Genomic DNA, 23,710 nt, shown 5'->3' with positions numbered 1-23,710 from the left:
TCAGTCTGCCTAAAATGAAACGCGCATAACTCCATTACTGTGCTCGAGACCTCAAAATGAACTGAAATGGAGAAGGCACTTCACAGGAGGGAAATAATGATGCTGTTTATCATCTGTGCTGCAACTTACCAGGCACAGCCAGAAAATACCAGCTTTCCACATACTAACTCACACAGCTTGTACCTTTTCACTTGTAGGATTGTCTTGCTTCAGGATCTAATGAGATTAATCCCAATCTACGCTTGCAAATCTTGCTGCAAACTTGACTTCAGGTAGACATGTTTCTTTGCAGACTTATGTTGAGATATTTATACTCAGTTAGACCCTAAAAGCAAGGTGTGGGCTCAGTGCTGGCTACCCATCATTTTATTTAGAGGATTTTAATTACTTCCAGGCCGCGTTTGCCTCTCCAGAGCACAAGTTCATCGTTTAGTCTGTCAGTGGATCCCGATCGCCGCCTTTAGCACCGAAATGACATTCCGCTCGCCTCGCAAGCTTATTTCCAGCACCTGCTGCCAGCGCGGAGACGGGTGCTGCCTGGTGACACCCCGCGTCGCTCGCGCCCGGAGGGGGTGCAGGGAGCGGGGGAGCTGCTTTTTCCCCCCAGTAACAGCCCCTGCTGAAGCCTGGCGCGGTGGCTTTCCGAGCAGCCCCACGGACCGCCAAGGGATCAGCAACCTCGATTCTTCCAACGTGAAAGACGAACATCCTCAGGCTGCTGCTGGGGAACCATTTTTCCTGAAGGGAAACCATTTTTCCTGAAGGATGGATTTTAAAACAAATCACAGAGAGCATGAAGAGCTGCATCCGCAACAGCTCCAAGGCTGTTCAGAACTTTTCTCTGCCTGGTAAGTACAATAAACGGGTAAGTGAAAATATACACTAGTATATAAACTAGAATAGGTGTAGGCAGGGGGGAAGGAAAAAAATTACTTCTGTGCAATGGTTTTGAAGAAATCCTGAATACAGATATTATTATCCATACAGTTGAGCAACATACGTATCAAAGATAGGAAGGCACTTACTGAAACACATTCATGATACGTGTATGCATTTGAAAGGGTCTGCACACACATACATGCACGATATACACACTGGTGCGCTTTCATTCCATTGTTAATGTGTGTGTTCGTCGGTAGGAAGGGAAGAGTGGGCGTTTGCACATTTGATTAGAGACACGTGTTTTAATGTATACTTTTGTGAAAGCTGCTGAGAAAGTGCCTGTGTGTGGTTAGACGCAACCACACGCACGAGGCACTTCCTCATCTTTCACGTGCCTGAGAAACCCGTTATTGCTTGCGTTCGGAGCACTCACGGCCTGTTAGAAGCCAGAACGCTCCCGAGGCATGTCCTCACCAGGGGTCCTGGCGTAGCTGACTTTTTCCTACCTACACTTGTCTCTGTAGGTGACCCCAGCGGGATGAGCTATGGCAGCTTCATCATGCCCACCCTATTTGGCATTATCTGCCTGTTGGGCATCATTGGTAACAGCCTGGTTATCTGTACAGTCTGAAAGAAATCTGGCCCTAGCAGTAGTGTCCCAGATACCTTCATCATCAGCCTCTCCATGGTGGACCTGCTCTTCCTCCTGGGCATGCCCTTCCTCATCCACCAGCTGCTGGGGAACAGAGCCTGGCGCTTTGGGGAGACAATGTGCACAATCATCGCTGCCCTGGATGCCAACAGCCAGTTCACCAGCACCTACATCCTCACCGCTATGTTCATCGACCGCTACCTGGCCACCGTCTACCCCTTCGCTTCCACTCGCTTCAGGAAGGCCCCTGTGGCAATCCCTGTCATCTGTGTGCTGTGGGCCCTTTCCTTCCTCAGCATTACACCTGTGTGGATGTATGCTCAGCTCATCCCTTTGCCTGGAGGTCTACCAGGCTGTGGGATTCGTCTGCCAGACCCCCAGAGGGACATTTATTGGTACACTCTCTGCCAGTTCTTCCTGGTCTTTGCCATCCCTTTTGCCCTTATCACGGTGGCTTACAGGAGGATCCTGCTCAAGATGGCCAGGTCCTCAGAAGCGCTGATGGGCCAAAGATACACCAGAGCTCGAACCAAGAGGCTGACCCATACAGCGACTGCTATTTGTGTGGCCTTCTTCATTCGCTGGGCACCTTTCCACATCCTGCAACTGACCCAGCTCACCATGACCCGCCCCACCCTGCCTTTCTACCGTGCCTACAACGTGGCCATCAGACTGGATTACGACAACAGTTGTCTGAACCCCTTCATCTGTATCTTGCTGGGCCAAAATTTCCAGAGACAGCTTGGGGTCCCTGTAAGGCCAGCAGCTGCAGGGCAGGCTTCTCCAAACGGGAGCGAAAGCATTCGGGAGGCTGCAGTTGAGCCAGGGCAGCCCCTCCTGCATCGGGTGTCTCTCTCGGGCAGGTAGCAAGACCCACGGTAATTCGGGTATGCCCCCACAAGCCAGCCGCTCATCTCTCCTGACGAAACGTGCGGGCAGAGGCAGGCAGGTGAGCACCACGCACCACATCTCCTATGGGATGGACCTCTGCTAGGCGCGGAGTGAAGTCATGGCAGCGTCGGGGCAGAAGCTTCGTTTGGCATTGTGTTCCTATTTGCGTCTTCCCTGACAGCTATGAATTATATTCTCCCCAGGAGATGAAAAGTTTTCAAGCCTTTTATTAGATTACCCCACTAAAAATATTTTGGTGTAAAACCCCAGACAAGCAGTGACTCTCTGCCCAGGGCTAAGACACTACCACCATCTGAAATTTGGGGACTTTCAAGTTTATTTCTTGCTTTAAGGTCACTAAGGAAGAAAGAATGAATTTGGACAATTCTGGATAATTTTTTTTCTTGAAACATGGCTCAGGAGCATAACACACTTTACAAAGGTTTTAAACAACAGAACAATCGTGTTTTCATCTCTTTTCTAACACACCAGCTCCGTGACATGTTTAACAGTGGGTGAGACGACAATAGTTTTCTGTCATTTTAAAGCCAAAAAAATTGCCCATTTTCCAGAATCAGCAATTATCGAGAAGTCCAGTAAATATTCCCAAATATACTTAAATTAAAAGTAACTAGATTAATTTCTTTCCACTCACTCTGAGAGACAGTTCTGTACCATCTTGCTAGAGGACAACAGAAACCCGAGTTAAACAGTAGCTGTCACTAAGTCACCAAGTTGCTTTGCAGTGGAAAGTAACGATTAGATCCTATCTACGCTTAAAAAAAAGAAAACAGAATAGTTTCTTACCATTGGCAGTGTATCACGTGCGCACGCATATCACTGGGGCGCTTCCCCAGCTGGCAGCAAGCCTTCGGAAAATGCACATCTTGAAGCGTATTACGCAGGTTTTCAACCTGATTGCAGGTGTCTCGGGTTTCCTGTGCCCATCTTGAGCAATTTTGAAAGGACTTGACGGTAGAAACCACTGAGCATCCATTCTCTGACAATCAAACCTCTCTGCTGCATATGGCAACCAAAATCACTGGGCTTTGGTTTTAAAACACTATTATTCTACTAATAACAGGCACCTACATCCAGAAAAACGGGCAAAAGCAAAGGTTTTACACATTTATGTTTTAAAGGAACATCTGTCTCTTTATGGTAGACCAAATTAAAGCTGCTTAAAAGGTGCTTTTGTATTTCAAGAGATCACAAAAGCCAGACCAAGTTCTTTGTCAAGAATACTGGGTTGCTAGAACACACAACCTACTTTAATTTTAATAAATTAAAAGTTACAAACTTCATCACTAGCTTGATTTATTCCTGCTCCTATAAAGTAACCAAGCAACAATACTGCGAGTGAAGAAACACACCTCTGATTATTTACATGCATTCCGTAACGTGGGGGAACTTTATCTCCATCTCTTTAGATTTCCAGGAGCCATTTATTTTAATGGCATGTTAATTCAGCCAACAACTATTGCAAAACCACATAGCCAGCAATCCCTGAGGCAAGGCCATCTCCAACAGCTTTTCAGGAGGCACTTCCAAAGACAGAGCGATAAATCCCTTACGCCCGTCTCAAGTGACAACACGCAGAAGCTTTAGACCACAGCTCATACGTGGCTACACAGCTGAAGGGATCTAATCCTTTTCCCTGAATTTCCTTTACACCCTCATGTTTTGCTGAAGGGAGCAGGCATTGCTTAATAAACGCGGCAGACACTGAAGCAAGTGAATTTATTCCAGCTCAGAGTCTGGCCCCAAATGAACCCTTTCCTTCTGCACTGTAAATTCATTTTTCATTATGTAATTCATTCTGTCATCAGCGCTTCTCAGGAGCTGAAGCTGTGAATTCTCGGTTACCAGCAGGTAAACACGGAGCAGTTCCACTCCTGCTGCCCTGACCTTTGCGCGTTCGTCGGTCACCGTCATTTCAAAGCTGCTCACCCTGTTCTAAGGCTGCGCCCTCACCACGTTAGCGTGGTTTCTGCTAGGGATATGCTGGAGAAATAGAACTAGGTCAGCACAGACCAGATGTTTTTCCTGGAGACAGTAAGGCCATCCCTCAAATGAGGGCATCGGTTGTTTGGGGATGGGGTTGTTTGTGGGGTTTTTTAATTATTAAACACCGCAGTAGAGCCAAGAAGTCCTTAGCGAAGGAGGCTGGGGAAGCGGTGCCGAGTTCTCTCCGTGCTCTCTTGGCTTCCCGCAGGACGGTGCCAGCCCAGCAGGGAAGGGGCAGGAGCTTTTCCCACCGCCCTGGCACCACCCACACCTGGGTCCTCAGCCCAGCCAGCCCCAAGGACCTACTGCAGCACCCTTACTTCAGACACAAACGCGCCCGCGGCCCCAACCCCTCCATCCCAGGGGACCCCAAACATCCCAGGTCTTTCTAAGGAGATTTGGAGCAACGGTCTTCGCTGCGGTCCCTGGAGCAGCTGCTCGAGCTCCGGCGGCAGAGCCCCCCGTGCCGACTCCACACGCAACCGGGGCGTTGGCTGCCCTTTCCCACGCCTCCTCTCGCCGCACCATCATCCGCGCTTTGCCCTCCGACGCGTGGCAGAAGAGAGGGACGCCAGGCCTGAATACAGTAGAGTCGGCTTCTGTATTTGTAAAGTGAGATTAAACATTCCGCAGATAACACACTTAAACAGGGGACCGGGAAACACCAGCACTCGTACAGCAAGAGGGAAGCAATTCATGTGGCTGGGCTCCAAGGTAAATTATGTACAAAGTAAGGGAAAAAAACTCCACCATGTTTTCCTTGATTTAAATATGTAAGTTACATGGGCCTTCATTCAAACTTCCCCTGTGATGTCCACAAATAGTTTCTGGGGGGGTTCACTTGTGCTCTATAGAGTTAATCCTGGCAGCGACCAGAGACAGATCTTTTCTCATGCGCCACATCTGACAGTCATTCCCTAAGCAGACAATATTAGCCCTATGCCTTTACTAAGGATGAGTATTTTAAACAGCCTCACTAGTGCAAATCTCCAGATTCATACAGGCAAGCTGTGTGAGAAATATTTTAGTTTATGGGAATGTTGGCTAGCATTTCTCTTTTACAGAGTATTCACATGACAGCCAATGTAACATTATTTAGTAAATCCCAACCATCCTGGAGTAGAGGTTCAAACTCCATCCAACAATAAGAAACAAGGAAACACTTCTCTGCCCGAACACACACCAATCTTTTCCCACACTTAGGAATACGGAGAAAGATGGAGAGAAGGAAAAATTAAACGTATCAGACTTATTTAGCTCCAAAGAGCTAAAAGCCAATACAGCTAAGTACAATGTCCTGTCAAGTACGTAAACCCTCTTCATCAAGCACCACTTTTGTAGCTTTTGCAGAAATACTTCATATTCCACCTGAGTAGCTAAGTCAACAGGACTTAAGTATAATAGGTGGTTTGCTAGACAATAACCTAAGTATTTTTTTCAGCTGTAACCCCTATCAGGCTGATAATAGATAGCAAACACGACTTGGCTCCAGTTGGAGCTTCTACTGACACCGCAACAGCATAAAGCCTTCATAATGGTTATGTTCTCAGTACTCCACGCTCTCCTTACATGGAATATATATTATTTTTAAAATGTACCCTGAGATCTGTTATATTAAAAATAGCTAATTAATAATGCTTATTAAGTGCAGTAGGGGCTGTGGCAGCTGAGGCCCCAGCCCTGTGCCATTTATGCACAAGCGGCATTAGCAGAGCCTGCCCACGGCCTTGATGTGAAGCCCTGCACGGCCAGAGAACGTGGAGCTGGACTATGTGATGATCACACTCTGCGCTGCTTTTGGCTAGGACAGAGCTGATTTTCTCCACAGTAGCTAATACGGGGCTACGTTTTATATTTGTGCCGAAAACACTGTTGAGAACATAGAGAAGTTTTAGTTATTGCTGAGCAGTGCTTACACAGGGCCAAGGCCTCATGTCTCCCCACCCCACCAGCAGAGGTGCTGGTGCACAAGGAGTTGGGAGGGGACACAGCTGGGACAGCTGACCCCAACTGACCAAAGGGATGGTGCCAAAGCTGGGGGCACATTCAGAGCTACAGCATTTGTCTTCCCCAGTCACTGTTAGGTGTGATGGAGCCCCGCTGTCCTGGAGATGGCTGAACACACCCATGGGAAGTGGTGAATGAATTCCTTGCTTTGCTTGCATGGGCAGCTTTTGCTTTACCTGTTAAACCATCTGTCATCTCAACCCCTGAGTTTTCTCACTTTCACTCTTCCAATTCTCTCCCCCATCCCACCAGCAGAGAGTGAGCAAGGGGCTGTATGGGGTTAAATCACAACACTGTCCTCATCTACACAAATGTTTAACTTAAGCTGCACCATGAGCGTAACACTGCAGCACTTTCATCCCTTCTCATTCTGTCACATGCAAGCGTGTTTCCGTGACTCATTTCCTTGACTGTGTAAGACAACATGTACAGAACACAAAATAAAAAGCATGACTGTGTGACAAACTGCCTCACTTCAACTGGACTCATATCTACAGGTAGTGCTGTCCTTGTCTATCGCTAAAGCTGCAAGGAACAACTACAGTGACATCTTAAGTACACTGACCTTTTAAGAAAACACTCATTACTATATTTCTTGCCCTGCTGAAGTTCTGAATACAACCACCTTTCACAGCAGGTTACATAAAAAAAGTCCTTGGACTTTTAGTTTTACCAAAAGCCCAAGATGTTTGTGTGCCTCAAGTGTGCAGCACATCTTTAGTGACTCAGTGCTGCTGCTCTGCTACCAGCTCTAGGATGGAGGATTTCTAATGTACTTGCTTTGGATGCAGTTCTAAACATTTGTGTTTAGAAGAGAAGTAGAGCTGAACCTCGCAAATCCCAGCACTTTAGGACTCTGGCACGACTTGGTTTAGCTCATACAAGTCACATTCTTCAGGTGTGGCTGCAGAAGTGGTTTCCCCTGAAAATGAGTAGTCTGGTAAAAAAAAAAAAGCAAAAGGAAACTACTGTGCAAGTGAAGGCGCTAAGCACAGAAACTGATACGGGTGATGACAGCGGGGCAGGAGACGGTGGAAGAAGCCAACATTCAGTTTAACAGAGCTGTCCCGCTCATCACACCCTAGAGAAGGGGAGATCAGTTCTTGGAAGCTAGCAGAACGTGAGGAAAGCACAAGTCAAATACAACCTAACCACGTCCGTGTGCCAGAGCCAGGCCTCAGAGGAGGGGGCATTAATGCAGAGGCAATGCACAACTCTCCGTTCTCTTTGGCTGCCCACAGTGGTAGCCGATACCTAATGGTATTTAGCTCATATGGTTACATGTTAATTCCCTTCAAACTTAACTTGAACTTGGAAAACATTCCTTCAGAGAGAAGGGCAACATAAGAAACCCAGTGTTTGACTTTTCAAGAGGAAATATTATTAGTGCAAATACCAAAGGTGACATAGGAAGTTTTTATAGTCTCTTCTAACACACTAATAAGATTAGAAAAGTTTTCCAATTTTCATTCCAGTGAGAAAGACTTGCATATAAAGAAAACTTATTAGAAAGCTAACAGAAATTTATTGTTATACACTTCCTTTTTCTTTATGATCTAAGTGCCTTTGAAAAACAGGGAGAAAGAAAAACAACAGCTATGATGCTTGGAAGAGAAGCTACTCGTTAACACAGTTATTTTGCTTTGGTATGCAAGTATTGCAGAAGAGATAGCTTTTTGTTACTCACAATCTTTTTTTCTCTTTCAAAAACACCCCTTTTTCCTCCCTCAGTTTTCAAAGACCCCAAAATTACATTCTCCTGATGCTCCTATTAAATGGTCATGGAATTTCTGGCCAGCAGAACATCAGTGCTGGCAGCAAGAAGAGTCCATTCCACTTTGTGGTTTTCCTAATATCCTTCTAGCCTGCTGTGTTCAGAAAGTGCAGGCTCCAGCTTCACTGTAAATACTCTTCCAAAGACTTTCTGTAATTATCCGAATCACACAGTAAGAAGCAATTTGGGATTTCCCCCCCACAGTAATCTTTTAAAAGAAAGGCTAGGTACTGCTAACTGATTTAAATAAAGCCAGGCTTTAATCCCCAGCTGCTGCACAGAGCTCACATTTGCAACAGCTGGAAGAGCTGCACATACTGCAGATATTGGCACAACATAGATTTAAAAAAAACATTAATGGAGTCATAATTGTGAACAAAAGCATTTGATAAGCATTTCAAAAAGAAGTTGTCTGCAGAGTCCAACAGGAATTCAACACAACAGTGAGAGATTTCAGAACAAGGGCACTCAGGAAATTCAGTATTATAGTCATCATTAAAGCCACTCGTCAATGAGGAGATATTAAGAGGACTACCAGTATTCAGTTGCATAAGTAGCTACAGGAGAGGGAATAAGTGATAGACAGGAAAAATTAACAGAGTAAGAGTGCTGCACTGAATGCTTTCTATCCTGACAGGTAGTAGAAAGCCATGAAAAAAGTAACAGCAACAAACCTGAAAGGTCCAGTAAACAAAGAAACATGTTTCTACATTTCATAATTGGCCTGAAGTATTTATTATCTAAAGTGACAGAGAGACTAGGAGTAGTAGAACCAGAAGTAGTTCATTAGCAGTGAGCAACACACCTATTCAAGAGTCTCTCATATTGGCCCTTGAAAAAAGTTTAAAACCAAAGCCCACCATTACCCCGGCTGACCACTGCTGCAGTACGATATAATCTGGCAGAATAAGCAGCATTAGATAAAGACTCAAGAAACCCAAGTTTTAATCTCCAAACCCTGATCTTAAAATGCATTTATTTGCTTATCAACATTCATGAACAGGTTCCCTCTGTTTCCCTAAAAACACTAGTAATTGTATTTCTATTCTCTGTAGGGAAGCTTTGAGGCTTGCAGATGGAGAGCGAGGTGGTATGGGGGCTGTTCTTGCTCCCTTCAACGGGGCCAGCTGAGAAAGCTTTGTCCATTACCCAGGCAGTTACAGTACCTCATTTATAAGCTAAGTGACAGCAGAACACAAGACCTGCACCAGTGAGGTTGAAACTTCTCTACTTAAGAGAAATGTTCTTGATTTTATTATCAATTGCTAGAATCACCAAAATAAGCCCCTGGTCTACAGGGAATAGAGCAATCGGATAAGACAAAAAACCTTCTAAGATACATTACTGACAGCAATACATCTGAAAGTGAGGACCAGACCTAAAAGGTAGAGGTGGCCAAACAAGAGACCCTACTGCTAACTACACCAGAAGAGAAAGGGGTGATCCGCTGGCACATTTGCAGTGGGAGGTAGTTTCTTTCAAGAGCTTAGCACCTAGTTAGAGGCACAGATGCCAAGTACCTGCTGGTTAGCGAGAGAACTAGAAATCCTGCAGCTGATGTTTAGTGATAGCCTGGTCCAGTCCCCATACTGGTTACAGGCCCATCTCCTCCAGGTACCCATGCCACAGGAAGGCTGTTGGCTACCTAAGGGGTAACGGATGTAGCCACAGCAGCAGTCTAATGCAAGGGAAGCATGGCCAGTAGGAAGGGCAGCTGTGCTCAACAGCAGCACGCTGATGCCAGAGCAAAAGGCAACAGGGGTTTTAATCTAGAGGTACAGAAGGGCAGCCCCAGAGCACAGCTGACCAGCCAGGGGTTTAACGTACCACTGCTGAGCTCCACTCAGCTGAAGTTGGCAGTCTTTGACTCACATGCAGTTAAAAATCAGCCAGGGAACACAGAAGCTATGTTACAGTCTTCAGCTTCTCAGGAACCAATTTGAAGGCACAAAACAAGTAGACTAAGGGACTGCTTTTACATGGTTACTTTTTAGTCCTAGAGAGACAAGTACATAAAGTTACATCATTCTAGGGCAGCTTATTCTATCACATTTGGTCCCCCCTGCCTGTAGCAGGGAGGCACTGTCTCAGTTTTGGCTGGGAGAGAGTTAATTTTCTTCAGTCCCATACTAACTACTATGTTTTGGATTTGCACTGAAAACACTGATGATAGATATGTTTTAGTTATTGCTGAGCAGTGCTTACACAGGGTCAAGGCCTCCTCTGGTCCCCACCCCACCAGCAAGGAGGCTGGGGGTACACAAGAAGCTGGGAGGGGACACAGCCAGAACAGCTGACTAAAGGCTTATTCCGCAGCATGTGACATCAGGCTTGGCATATAAAGCTGGGGGAAGTAGAAGGAAGGGGGAGACGTTCAGAGTCACAGCATTTGTCTTCAAGTCACTGTTACACATGATGGCACCCTGCTGTCCTGGAGATGGCCGAACACCTGCCTGCCAAGGGGAAGCAGTGAATGAATTCCTTGCTTTGCTCTTATAGCCAGCTTTTGCTTTACCAATTAAACCATTTTCATCTCAACTCATGAGTTCTCTCACTTTCACCCTTCTGATTCTCTCCCCCATCCTGCTATGGGGGAGCGAGCAGCTGTGGTGCTTAATTCCTGGCTGGGGTTAAACCACAACAGGCATAAACCCAAGTCAAAACACATCACTGCTTCAAAGGGTTTTGCCATTTCCAGCAACAGCATACCTAAAGCTACACAGCATACCATGCACCTCCACCAGCCAAGTTCTCTGTAACCACCTCAAAGTTGCCCTCAAGTTTCCCTGTGTGGAAGTTCATTTTATGCATTGAAACTGAGCTTGGGTGTCAGGCAACTAAAGGTCTCCAAGCCTCTGTGGGCTACAGCACTTCAGCCTGTACCAGAGGGCACTTCCTGAACATGTTTTAAGCTGAAAAGCAACAGAAGAGCAACACACATGCAGTTTTTAAATCCAGAAACCTTGACAAATTGACATCACTCAGCAATGCAGCAGCTGTCTTGGTCTTTAGAAGTCTCTGCAAGAGATTTGCTTGTCTCTTATAGCCAGTTGATTATAATTTCCACTTTAGCTAGCAGTAAGCTTAAGGCTGGTTACAGGCTATAACCCACATACTGCACTCCCCACCCCTGCAATGCAGGGACTCAATTGTGACAAGCCAGAATCAAGTGAAATTATGACTGGCTCTATTTTTACCTTGAAGAGCAATGTGGCATTAAGTACTGCTGCTCAGACTAAGCTTTGCTCTTCAGTTGCTGAAGATACCACCTGGAATGTGTGTCTCGGTGTACTTTTACTTAAATGTCACAAAACATTCACTGAGCACCCACCATCTGCCCCGTTAAAGCCTTACATTCACCCAAGATTGAATCTAGAATTTTTGCAGTCGACTAGCATGAAGTGCAATTCACAGCTGGGCTTTGAGTCTGCAGAGTAGGTGTCATGAAGTGCTGCTTGTTTTCATATAGCCCCAGCTAAACCAGTAGTAAATTTATACTGAGTATAAATATACTGGTTATTGCTCTAAGATGTCTAGATGATACCAAGTTACCAACATTAGGCCTAAACACTGCAAGTTAATAGCACAGTTGTTAAGGAGCACTACTTTGCCTTAAGCTAGTATTTTTCTTCGGTTAAATCCTTCTATAGTCCTAGGAAGGAGCAGGCAGACTATGGAATCTTAGAGTAATGAGCCAGTTCTCACAGTATTACAAGAAATTGTGACTGACAGGGCACTAATTAACATGAACTAAGGAGGTGAAGAAGCCATCTAGTGTAGGAGAAGCTGCCATCATCCCTTAAGCCTTACCCAAAAGGGCTGATGATCTTTTAAAAGCTTCAGTTCAAGCACTGATCAGAGACATTGAGAACAGTGCCACCACTCAGCAAGACAGACATCCATCTTTGTCCAGTCTAGTTCCTTAAATGCCACACAACAACTCCAGAGCTATACAACTCATCCAGAAGGCTTGCAATCCAAGTTTATTTGTAAAAATACACTAATATACCACATTTACCAGGGATGCTCTTCTCTTTAGGCATTTAAGAAGAGCTAAAGATAGTAGCATTATGGCCACCAGAGAGAGAACGACAACAGCAGTCATTGTAATGCCAGCCCATGCCTCCTTGCTCAAGAGAGTGCTCCCTACAAAGCAAGCAGAAAGACACAGTTTATAGAGACAAGTCCTCACTAAACCTAAGCAACACACATTAGCACCTCACTTGCTTAGTACCTTGCGTTGCAGACCATCCTTCTGGCACAAGGAGAACAGGACCCCGCAAGCTCACCACTGCAGAGCTCACGCCTGGCACCCCGCTCTCTACAACAGTAATATAGTAGAGGTGAACCCCATAGTACAGTGGGTTATCTTGGATTAGTACAACCTAGCATCCACTTGGACATTACCTCGCTTGCTTCTAGATGGTCTAGGGCATCTTGTCATACACAGAGGTGAGTCTGGTTGAAAGTGGTCACAGATCAGGACACTGCAATGGAAGTATACCTAGGACAGAGAATGAGAGGTCCATTACATTTTGGGACAATAACTGCTCCTACTTACTGCTCTAAGGGGGGGATTGTCACCTACTAGGCCAGGGAGGGCTTTGTCACCAGAGACAAAGGCAAAAGTCTTCACTTCCAGCCTTTGGCGATAGTTAGCATAGCTGACTCCATGCCCCACAGGATGAAACACAGTTCTGTAGCTGTCCAGGTCATACTCACACCTGCCAATAGGTAAGAAGCAGCAAGTCAGAACAGCAGGGTTGGAATCCGTAGCTTGTTTGTGGGTTTTGGGTTTGGTTTGTTTGGGGTTTGTGGTTCTTTTTTTATAAAAAGCAGCAAGCTAGAGTTTGAGGTAGAGGTGCTACCATCCTCCTACAAGTTCCAGCATATATTCCCAAAGGAGAGACAATTAGGGAATACTCCCATGCACTGCCAGAAGCACTAATTTCTCTGGCAGGACACTCACCCATCAACAACAATATTCCACTGGGGAAGCGAGCTTGGATCTTGTGAAGCTGTTGCCCAACAGTCATCCAATACCAAACGGAGGTTGGGATCATTGCGGTTCAGGACCTGAACTTCCAGGAAAATAGGCTGCCGCAGGTACCTTACTATTGGGTACTGATCATCATGATACGGCTGCCTATATGAGTTATCTGCAAAAAACAAAAGCCTTGTTAAATAAGTCTGTGTACAAAAAGAGTCCTGAAGAAACTCTGGTCTAGTGCTCTTCAACAGCAGCCAGTCCACCAGCTGGAGTTTGTCCTAGAGTCACAGATTTGAGGCATCTACCTCAAGTAGCATAGATGGGAGGGAAGAAAGCACATCAGGTTATTAAAAGCCCATGCACCAAAACAGTTCACTCATGCACCATCCTCTTGCCCTCCCAAGCTCAGTTGCTTCCCAGCCACCCAAGCACAGAGTCAGCTTTACCTGGGTAGCTTAGAAGAACTAAGGAGAGAGGACCTTGGTTCACTGAAGAAGCCAGAGGAGGAAAGTTGTCTACCTTTATAGTGAGGGAGGCATCACCATTACTGAAGGAGCACAGGACTGTTAGCCTGTAACAGGGAAGGAACAGATAAGTCTTAGTCCTAGATATCCTATATATGAACATAAGTATTACCCAAAGAGGTTTAGACACACCTGAGTTCACTGTCCCTTGAGATCCTGCGCAGTGGAACATCTGCCCATAGTGCCCTCACCTCATTCTCATAAACAATCTTCTCCCCATCAAACTGCAGAAAAACAGCATTAGTGAGGGCATTCCCAACGCATGAAGCCCTCCCCAATCAATCACAGCTACACTTACCCAATACCTGGTCCCACATCCATTCAGTGCAACATGAAACCGAATCCTGTCATTCAAAGACGACTTAAAGGCAGGCCGGCACACAGGATCTCTAAGCCGAAGCGTATCCAAGTCTAGTGGTGGTGTAGTACTGTCAGCAAGGATTTCAAAATCCATGTACCCATCCTGGGTGCATACAGCAGCTGTAACAGGTTCACACTGAGCTGTCAGTGACCACTCACTCTGCCAAGAGCTGCTGCATTCTGGCTAGAGATAAACTAGTCCTTCACAGGAAGTGTAAGAACAAGCCATGCTGAAGGATTACTATCCAAGCAGCACATGGGCAGAGTCCATTGCAGAAGTCAGTCACTTACCTATTGGTGCGTGCTGGTCACAGGGGCACTCTGGATGCAGCACCATTGCCACAGTCTCCCCATGGAAGTGAAAAACCAGCTTCAAAGATGACATGTAGGGCTGAAGTCCCAAGCAGCTCTCCCCATGCAGCTGAGAGAAAAGAGTTACTCTCCTGGAACATTAACTAAGAGCTCATTTTAACTCATGCATGTGTTAGTTTCACTTGCCCTGGGGCCATGGTGCTCTTCACACTCAGCTAGTTGTTAATTTGCATTGCTCCAAGCATGCAAAATACCAGCCCACTCCAAGAGGAATGTTTTCACCTCCATCTGTTTTTGCCCAGAGACTTCATGAAACCCAAGTTATCTTTGAGTGATGCTTATTATAAAGTCAGTTTGCCTTCATCTTAATCACAACTGCCCTCAGCCAGCCACAGGCCGTGTGGCTGACAGGTGCTTAGTCAAGGTCAACACTACTGTGCTCTGGTTCTCAGTAAGCAAAGAGTTGTGATCATATCAACTCCTGTAACTTGAGGATCAGCACTCACCTTGGACTTCAGGATTCCCCTGCCAATATGCAGCTTGACCCCTCTCTTTGTGTCCAGAGCAATCCCATTTTCCTGAAGCTGGTCCATGGGAATGGTTTTATCCTCTACACCCACAGCCACGAGGGTCCCTGGGAAGGGTGGGATGGCAAGAATCATGTGTGTTGCATTACAGATTGCTGGACCTGCAAAAACATCTTCGTTAAATATAACAACAGTTTCCACAGGGCAGAAGCAGTCCAGGTTCTGATGTTCTCCATGCATTACCTGGTGCACAAAGCATTCTTGACTCCACAGTCAATCTATTTTCAGGAGGGCCATACATGAGCTTGAGTGCCACAGTGTAGAGCACCTTATCGTTGTGCTGACAATGAAGATAGAGGGCTGTTAGAGAGTACTCAGCTCATGAAACCTCATGAGACCAACCCTCCAGGGCAATATACTATGGTTCAGGACTGCTGCTATTCATGTTTGCAATAGCAGTTTCTTCCCATCTCAACACCCTTTAAAAAAGGAGCTGTTCATGACACTGCCAGTCAGACATTCATAGGACAGGCTACAGCTAGGATCCCACTTGCTTAGATGCCCATCAGCTGCGCTGCTGAGGTGCACACTGTGCTTCCCCATTTTATAGGGCTGGGCAGTTCACAGGTTTCCACAGGTCTACAGGAGGGAGATACATCGCCTCCGTTAAAGCAGCACTGTCTCCCCAGTGCCAATTCTTTGTTCACCTACCTTGTAGGAAACAATTCCAGTGGCAGTAAAGGCCACCTGAAAGATCAGGTTGTGGCCATCAGCTAGAAACTTATAGCCTTGCTGCGTGGCTTGCCCAAGGCTCAGCTGATGTATTCTGGTTCCATCATCAACTGACAGAGTCCAGGTCGCTAGAGTTGCTGGAACCTGCAAAGCCAGACATCCTTCCTTAGGAAGGGAAGGCATAGCCATGCAGAAACAGCAAGGCATTACAGTTCTTCCCCCTGCAGGGCTGCCACCTTGCAGGTTTTACATTCAAGCTCCCTGTATTGACACAGTATAGAATTAGGCTTCCCAACAAGATGCAATTACTCCAGAAGAGGTAACTACTGCAGCTTGGAGACAGACACAGTTTAGATCCAAAAACCCATGCATTCCCAACACCCTCCCTTTGCAAGACAGAAGGCACATACCATATGCTCATCACCGAAGCTCAGAATGAGTCTTGGTAAAGTAACCTGGAACACAGCACAAGGGTTAGACTACAGGAACAGTGGTCACAACTCCACAACTTTCCAAGAGAAGTCTCTGCTAGTTTTCCAAAGCAGACAGCTGGCACCAGCATCCCAGCATCCGCTGCAACAGGGCTAGAGCCAGACCATCTGCATCATTAGCGACCATTTGCAAACTAGCTCTTCAAAGAGCTAGTGGTCATGCCAAGACAGACATGCAGCCAACAGACCTCCCTGAAGCTGGCTGGAGCTTTCCCCATCTTTCTGCAGATCCCAGCCATGCAGTGTCAGGACACAGCCACACCACTCTGCAAGCCTCTAAACAGGATCTATAGCACTCCCATCCCTCTACTTACTGCCATGAAGTCTTTTGTGCAGTTTGTTGTACCAGCAAAGAAAGGAGTAGTGATTTCATCTGCATGAGCAGTATTGCAGTGAAGGCTGTAGGTTACATTCTTCTCCCCCACTGTGTCATTCACCATCAGCCTCAACCTTAGCTGGTGCTGACCATGCTATAGAAGAGACACTAATTAGAAAGAGGCAGCAGTACTTGCTGCAGCATGAGGACCATGAAAAGCCTTTGAGACTAAACTGCAACTTCAGAGTTCTTTCAGGTGTTTTACCAATTCAAAGACACAGTGAACTGTCATTTTAGAAGCTTATTGAAAAGCATGGGTTCTTTAGGAAAGTATAGGGTAACAACAGTAGGTTGAAGAGCAGAAGGTATCAAGAAAACTGCAGGAGTCAAGAAGAAAGCCTTCAAGAACTGGCACACCATAGTGCCAGAGACAGCTGTTCGAGAAACAAGGTAACAGACACCAAAACCAAGAGTCCTGTGGTACTTCAAATGCTTAAGAGTAACTGATACCAGGAAATCCTGTTTTTGAGGCTACTTTGGGTTGGTCACCCCCTTACTACTCTACCTCAATAGCATGCTTTGTTAATTGCTCTATCAATATACATAAATGGAGTGATGCTACAAAACTCCTGGACCTGGTCTGCTTCCCTACAAGATGTTATTTAACATAGCTCTCAGTTACTTTACAGAAGAACACAACATTTATGGCAGTGTCCAAGGGGGTTTAATCCACAGAAGTATTAAGGTAACAATTTGGAGGTGTTTTTTTTTAAACTGCTTTTGGCATAAACTGCTCTTACAGAAGAGTTTAAGTATTCCTACTCTTGAAGTTGGGGCTAGAAACCCTATTAAATCCAGTCCTGACCAGGGAAAGAACAAAAAACCAACAAAACACACCCACCCACCATCACAGCACCTTCCCAGAACAGAGCCCTTTACCTCCAGGCTAGTGCAGTTGACAAAGAGGACACTGAGCAACAGCCTCTCATAATCCACAGTGTGGTCACAAGACACCATCTCCTCACCACTCACATCTAGAGAGAAGGTGGAAGATTAGTCCTGCAGGCAGGCCTCTGCTTTCAAGCTGCAGCAGAAAGGACCAAGCCAGGCTAGTAGCAATACCTACCCACAACACATACGTGCCAGGAGTAGTTACCAAGGTCCCTGGAAAACACAACTTCCATCCCATCCCTGTGACAGGTCACACTTTCTGCAGAGTGAAGAGCAGAGTCAGCTCCATCATCACCCTCCCAGAGGCACACACCCTGCAAGCCCTCCAGCTAGCCAGCCCTGCTTCAGAGAGCCCTTCCACACCAAGGCAGAAGGGAAGCAGCTGCAAGCAAGCCTAAAGCCCACACCCACACCACTGCCAAGCCAGGGAGGCCTCATTACCCAAGAGATCCTGATCCCCCAGGCCATCAGCACAAGGGGTTAAGGGCAGCAGCAAGCCAAACAGGAGCAGCAACCTACAAGAAGAACAGGACCAAATGAGAGAGCAACACGGAAAGAACCCAGCTCCCCGTCCCACCCAAACCCCACTCACCACATCCTTGAGGTGCTCAAGCACTGCTGCCCCACAAACAGCCCCATCTCCCACTGCCACCACAAGCTTGCTCTCTGGCTGCCCGGGGAGGATTATATAGCACCTGGGGCAGGTTCCACACAGGTGCAGCTCTTCTGCTGCCCGGAGCACTGAGAGCTTGCAGCTGCCTCTCGCTGAGGTGCAGTCTGCTTGCTGTGAAGAGGAGGGCTCGCAGGAGACCTTGAGGTGATATCAATTCTCTGGCATGGGTTGTTGTTTTCTTCTATTTTTAAGGCATTTTTTTCTTTCTCTGATAGTTTACTCCCTTTATTCCATTGTCAGATGTTGCACAGAAAAATGCACATCTTTTGGCAGTAATTTTTTACAAAGGAGACCTCTTTGCCTCTTTGACTTTCTGATAGTTTAAAACAATTCCACTGGTGGATATGTATGTGACTGAGAATATTTGTTCCCCTGTATAGGCAAATCTGCAATGCTGATGTAGATCTAATGAGAAGGCAAACGTGAGTGGCAGGTTAAGGAAGAGAAGTCCTAGATCAGATCTTTAGACTGGAAGATCTCTGGAGGCTTTGGTCAGACTATCGTTTTTCAAATCTGTGGGAAAGAGGCCTGGGAAGAAAAAGATCTCATATTTATGTTATCTTTCAGCTTTCCTAATGCTTTTGAATTCAGACAGACTTACAAAAAAAACCAAAGACTCATATTTTTTAAAGTAATTGAATTCTTGAGATGTGAGAAAGGAAAAAGATAGATAATAGGAACAGAGGAAAATTAATATTATGGAGTAAGAATTTAGGAATGGGATGTTAAATTTGGCTTCAGGGAATAATAAATTTTGTATCAATGTACCATGTATTCATGTAAAATGTATTCATTTATATTTCTTTTTACAGTTATAGACCTGTGCCTAGAGCAGATTGTAGAGTTGCCCAGCCCAAGTGACAGCAGCCTCATTCCTCTTGAAGATTTAGAGTTTTGAGAAAGGCTTTGTCTATCAACTGCTGGTAGGTACCCAAGTGCTGGGAACTTGGATGGGACAACAGCACGAGGGGAGGCAGGTAGCCGCAGGGCGTGTGATTGCCATCGCCGCGCTGTGCAGCAAAGCACTATGATCCACGCAGGCAGAGCAGATGACTAGTGCAAGTGATTTAAAAATGCACATTCTTTAGAAGCATCTCTTCAGCTCTGATTCTTGGGAAAACATGGCAAATGCAGAGCTGAAGCCATTACGCAGGTGGGGATACCAAGTGTGCCCGATGCCGCCCGCAGCAATAAGCGAGCTCTAGCTCACATCCATCGCCCCACCAGAGCAAAGAGCACCTGACGTTAGTAGCACGAAAAGAAACTGCACTTCTGCTTTTGCCATCGATAGGATTAGCACGCGGATAACCTCTGGCAAGAAATTAACTTCCCAGAGACTCCTGAATTCACAAACATACATCATGTACCTTTTGGCTTTTTATTTTTTTTTGGGGGGGGGGGGGGGGTAATGAGATTCACTGTTTTCAAAAGCAATGATTATATGGAAAACTAACGAAACACACTCTGAAGCCGTACACAAGTTTATCTATCTATTATTATTTAGTTTGGGTTTAACTAACACAGTAAGGGAAAAAAAGCATTTCAAGTACACGTCCTTCAAAGAATTACACAAATGAGGTACTTTCAGGCAGTCGAATCCGATGCAAAGTTACTCGTAAGTTCCCCACCCCTGATTTCCAGCTTCATTACATTGGTGGAAAAACCTAAGTCCTGCGGAGCTCTGGACCACGATCCTGGAGCACGGCTGAGCCTGGGCTGGTAAAAGCTCCATCCGCATCACGCCGGAGGGGTGTGCGAGCGCGGGGGAAACCTGTGGAGGCCCGGTCCCTTCGCGGAAGGGCAGCCTGTCCTCGCCGGCCACAGTTAACTCGGGGTTTTGCCAGCTCCCAAATGCCTCGCAACAGGTTGTGGCTTGTGTAGCTGAAAGGCAGCATTGGGCGAGACGAGATTTAGCAGTTAGAGCAATGCTATTGCCACAGTCACCGCAACGGGCTTTGCCCTGCGGTGCAAGTCAGCAGCTCCTAATGCCGATCTTTGAGTGTGTAGGTTTGTAGCATGTAACTCATCAGCATGTGCTAAAATAATTAGCTGTTGCTTCACTTAACACATCTGAATTTGCAGCTTAAGCTACAGAGAAAGCATGGCCAGTCCTCCTTTCAAAAAATTTGGTTCCACCAGTCCAAGTTGTTGAGCCTGTAACAATAACCGTGGCCTGAGTTACAGATAAAGAGCGAATTCACGCCCTGAAACACAAAACTATCTCCATGGCTTTCTTTTTATTTTCTGCTGCCAAAACCTGCAAGGTCTCCTCTTCCAACACTCTGCTTTTCTCTTTTACTTGTTTGATTTTTCTAACCTTTGGGGAAAAAAAGCATTGCCCGAGAGCAGCGCTGCACACCCCCGAGCGCCAGGGCATTGCGCACCACCTCCGGAGAGCACAGGTCACCTCAGCACAGGTGTTGAGGGGTCCCTCAACCGTTCGGCGTTGGGGTCCCTCACACGCTGGCAGTGGGACAGCGTTCGAGACACCAATGAGCTCCACGTGGCTTTTCCTGGGACTGGTCGTAGCACTGCTGCTGCTATCACGGGGGGAAAAAAACCCAACCAAAACCAAGAAAAAGGCTTTAGCAATGCAAAGAGCCCAAATCACAGAATCACTAGGTTGGAAAGGACCTTCAAGATCATCAAGTCCAACCATTAATCCAGCGCCACCATGTCCCCTAAACCATGTCTTGAAGTGCCACATCCACTCGTTTTTTGAACATTCGCAGCAAAAACACTTACTGCGACCGGCACTACGATACAACAGGTAACGTCACTGCTCTAGCCCCACGGAAGTCCCTCGGCCTGCTTTGTAGGCCCAGCACGGCTGGGCAGGAAGGTGCGCGAGCGAGGGGAGGCAGGGCTCCGGCGCTGGCTTTACTGCCTTTCAGTGTTGCGCCTCTTTCCCCGCTGATGGGGCCTCGCGCCCGAAACGGCGCATGCAGGCGGGCTGCTGGGGCTGCTCCGGGCCCCCGACTCGCGCAGGGGTGCAGCTGAGCAAAGCTCCCATCGGGACGGGCCTCGGGCAGCGCGGGCCTGGCTCACACTCGGCCTCGCTGTGGGAACGGAGCTGCTCGAGAGGCAGCGGAGCCCTTGGGCACGCCGGTTTTGCCTCTCTAAGGAGTGAAGAAATAAGCTTTTATTGCTGTTTCAATGTTGTCGTCATCTCTGAATTGTGTTGCCACAATTACCCCGTGTGACTAATTTCATTCTTCTCTAAGCCCATTAGTTCCAAGGATCTCATTAGACAAACAGAGCCTCCCTTGCCTCCCCTCATATGGCCTTTACCATACGGCGTCTGGCGCTTGTAAAACTTGCAATGTTGTGCTGGATAATACCTCGTGCAAAAGAGATGGCACAACAACATCGCTCGTCACACTGGGCTCTCAGTTATTCTAGAACAACGTAACTAACGACGCCGTAGTCTTTCAATCTAAATAGTTCGTTTGATTGGTAATATGTTATTTAAGACGGTTCTCCAAAAATAGAGCAATAATCAGAGACATAGCAAAATCCTGTAACAAATCAAAACTGCTAGTAAATAATTTCATTAGCTTACAACATCACGTACCATCACAACAGAGTTTCTCCTGAGCCTGGGAAGACATTTCAATTGGAAGTGGAATGGTTTTGAAGTTCTTTTCAAACCCCAGAAGAAAAGCTCCATTCTAACTACCGAGGGAGTTTAAAAAGTTCACAATTTTGAGCTTTAGTCTCAAAAGAAAAATCTCCATTCAGGCTGAGAAATTTAGCTCATTTGATGTTGAATCATTTATCGCATTTTAAGTTGAGGTTTTTGAATGGGACAAAGATGAACAAATACCACGAGTTTAGAAACAGATGGAGATTTTGTTTGGTTTTTTCTTTTTTTCTTTCTTTTTTGTGATGCCTACTTTTGTGACATAAATAATAATAATAAAGCTTGCAAGGTCCCGGAGCTTCTCTCCAATTGACGTGGGTTTTGCTTCACCTCTAATTAAAACTTGGAACAGTAGTCTCCCACTTAGCATCATACAGAGTAACTTTCTTTTAAAATCACTATTTTCAGATGTTAGATGACAAAAATCACTCTGAGATCAACACTTTGTGTGCTGAATTAATTAATAGAAAAGCAAATTAATGCACTTCTGCAGTAGAAATCAATATCTTGAAAAACGAAAAGGTCTCTTTTGCTACCAACTCGCTTTCAGGGGTGTAGCTAACAATGTGAAATACCAACATACAAGAAAAATGCTGTCCTCTCTCTTCTACCAGACACCGGTGGTATATGCTGTATGTGCCTAGGCGATCGTTTCACACTCCTGAGAGTGAAAAAGCTTACACTACCCAGTAAAGGAAATAAAATTCAATGGCATCAAGAGCCAGCTAATCTAAGATATACATAAAAAAGCACGTGCGTCACCTGTCTTTGCCCTGCAACAGCTAGTTTCTTCTAGTAGCTGTAAATTTAACTCAGTGCTGAGCCTGGTTAAATAGTAAATGGAATAAATGACTGCATTTTTTATTAGAAAAATATTAATGGCAATGCAAGGACCTTGAAAAAGGGCTGAGGGTAAATCTGCCTTCTAATGCGGGGACGGAGGTGACCTGGGTGAAGCGCAGCCCTTCCTCGCTGCCCCGAGACGGCAGGATAGCACCGGGGGCGGCTGTGTCTTGTGGGCGACACGAAGGAAAACCGGGCTTTAGTTTCCTCCTGCCTAGGCTTGTTTATTCAAAGATTCAAACCCGTCACAGGATCCGACTGACCCCCTTTGTCCTCATGGAGGAAAATGTTGGTACAGGTTTGTTCCTGAAGAGCTCTTCCACCCCTGCCCGAGAAAATAATGAAGAGAGAAAGCCCATTTGGAGAGGCCTCCGGTGCATTGCACGGGTGGCATTACGGGACGGAGATGAGGTGGCACTCCCTTCCGTACTTGCACCCACCCTGGACAATGAGCTGGTTTGCAGTTGCTGCTGCTTCTGTAACAGAGGCATGACAAGCCACAAAACCTCGCTGCTCATTGCCGAGGGCCGACTCTCTAAGATACGGGTTAATTCGGTTAGTCATAGCAAACAGCTTGACAAAAAAGAAACATTCATCTGGCAGCTGTTGTGAACGTGAGCAGAATAACAGGTAGCCTGTAGCATTTTATTAAGCAGCAGGTAATCTCTTACTGGTTTCTTCTCAGCTACTGTTTTAAAACTCATCTTTCACATGGTTTTCTCCGAGTAATTCATTTGAACCTAAAAATGAGAATTACAGTCTAACTCTATAAGCTTCTACCCATAAAGGCAGCCCTTGCTGCCACTGAAACCGGGGGAAATGATTTCCAAAGCAAGAAGTGGTTATGTGACGTGGGCACTGGACCCATCCGTCCCCAGGCAAGGACCACAGTGCCCAGGCTGGGGCAGTGGGTTCTGCCCCATCACGTTTCCATTTCTTGAGTTCCCTGTGCTATCCTGAGGAAATCCTGCTTATTTTCTGCATCCAAAACAGAGATTACAGTACCTGTTAGAGATGAATTTGTATTTACCGAGTGCCTTGAGATCCTCTGATGAAATGCAATTTGTGGCTGAGAGGTTCACACACTAGGCTGTGCTTTTGCCGGCCGTGACTTGCGGACCTGCTGGCAGTTTTA

The 23,710-nt window shown here is 46.2% G+C and overlaps 2 protein-coding genes across 2 annotated transcripts; one reads left to right on the top strand and one right to left on the bottom strand.

The window, feature by feature from the left end:
• The first annotated feature begins 1,420 nt into the window (after positions 1–1,420).
• LOC104622655 (melanin-concentrating hormone receptor 1-like) lies at positions 1,421–2,401 on the top strand. Its single transcript, XM_010289509.1, is given in 1 exon segment — positions 1,421–2,401. A coding segment is annotated over 1 exon segment (981 nt).
• Positions 2,402–12,213: 9,812 nt separating this feature from the next.
• Positions 12,214–18,055, bottom strand: ZP2 (zona pellucida glycoprotein 2 (sperm receptor)). Its single transcript, XM_010289507.1, has 18 exons — positions 18,009–18,055; positions 17,858–17,931; positions 17,592–17,675; positions 17,405–17,499; positions 16,464–16,619; positions 16,069–16,113; positions 15,638–15,802; positions 15,170–15,266; positions 14,906–15,087; positions 14,379–14,508; positions 14,026–14,207; positions 13,860–13,951; positions 13,650–13,774; positions 13,183–13,372; positions 12,802–12,937; positions 12,621–12,717; positions 12,448–12,534; positions 12,214–12,359 (listed from the first exon to the last, which is right to left on the bottom strand). Exons 1-18 carry the CDS (start codon positions 18,053–18,055, stop codon positions 12,214–12,216), a joined length of 2,130 nt encoding a protein of 709 aa, XP_010287809.1.
• Positions 18,056–23,710: the final 5,655 nt, after the last annotated feature.

This window comes from Phaethon lepturus, unplaced genomic scaffold (genome assembly GCF_000687285.1).
Source record: "Phaethon lepturus isolate BGI_N335 unplaced genomic scaffold, ASM68728v1 scaffold14756, whole genome shotgun sequence".
Taxonomy (NCBI): Eukaryota; Metazoa; Chordata; class Aves; order Phaethontiformes; family Phaethontidae; genus Phaethon; species Phaethon lepturus.
The sequence above is the reverse complement of the archived record's forward strand: the minus strand, read 5'-3'. Positions and strand labels throughout refer to the sequence as shown.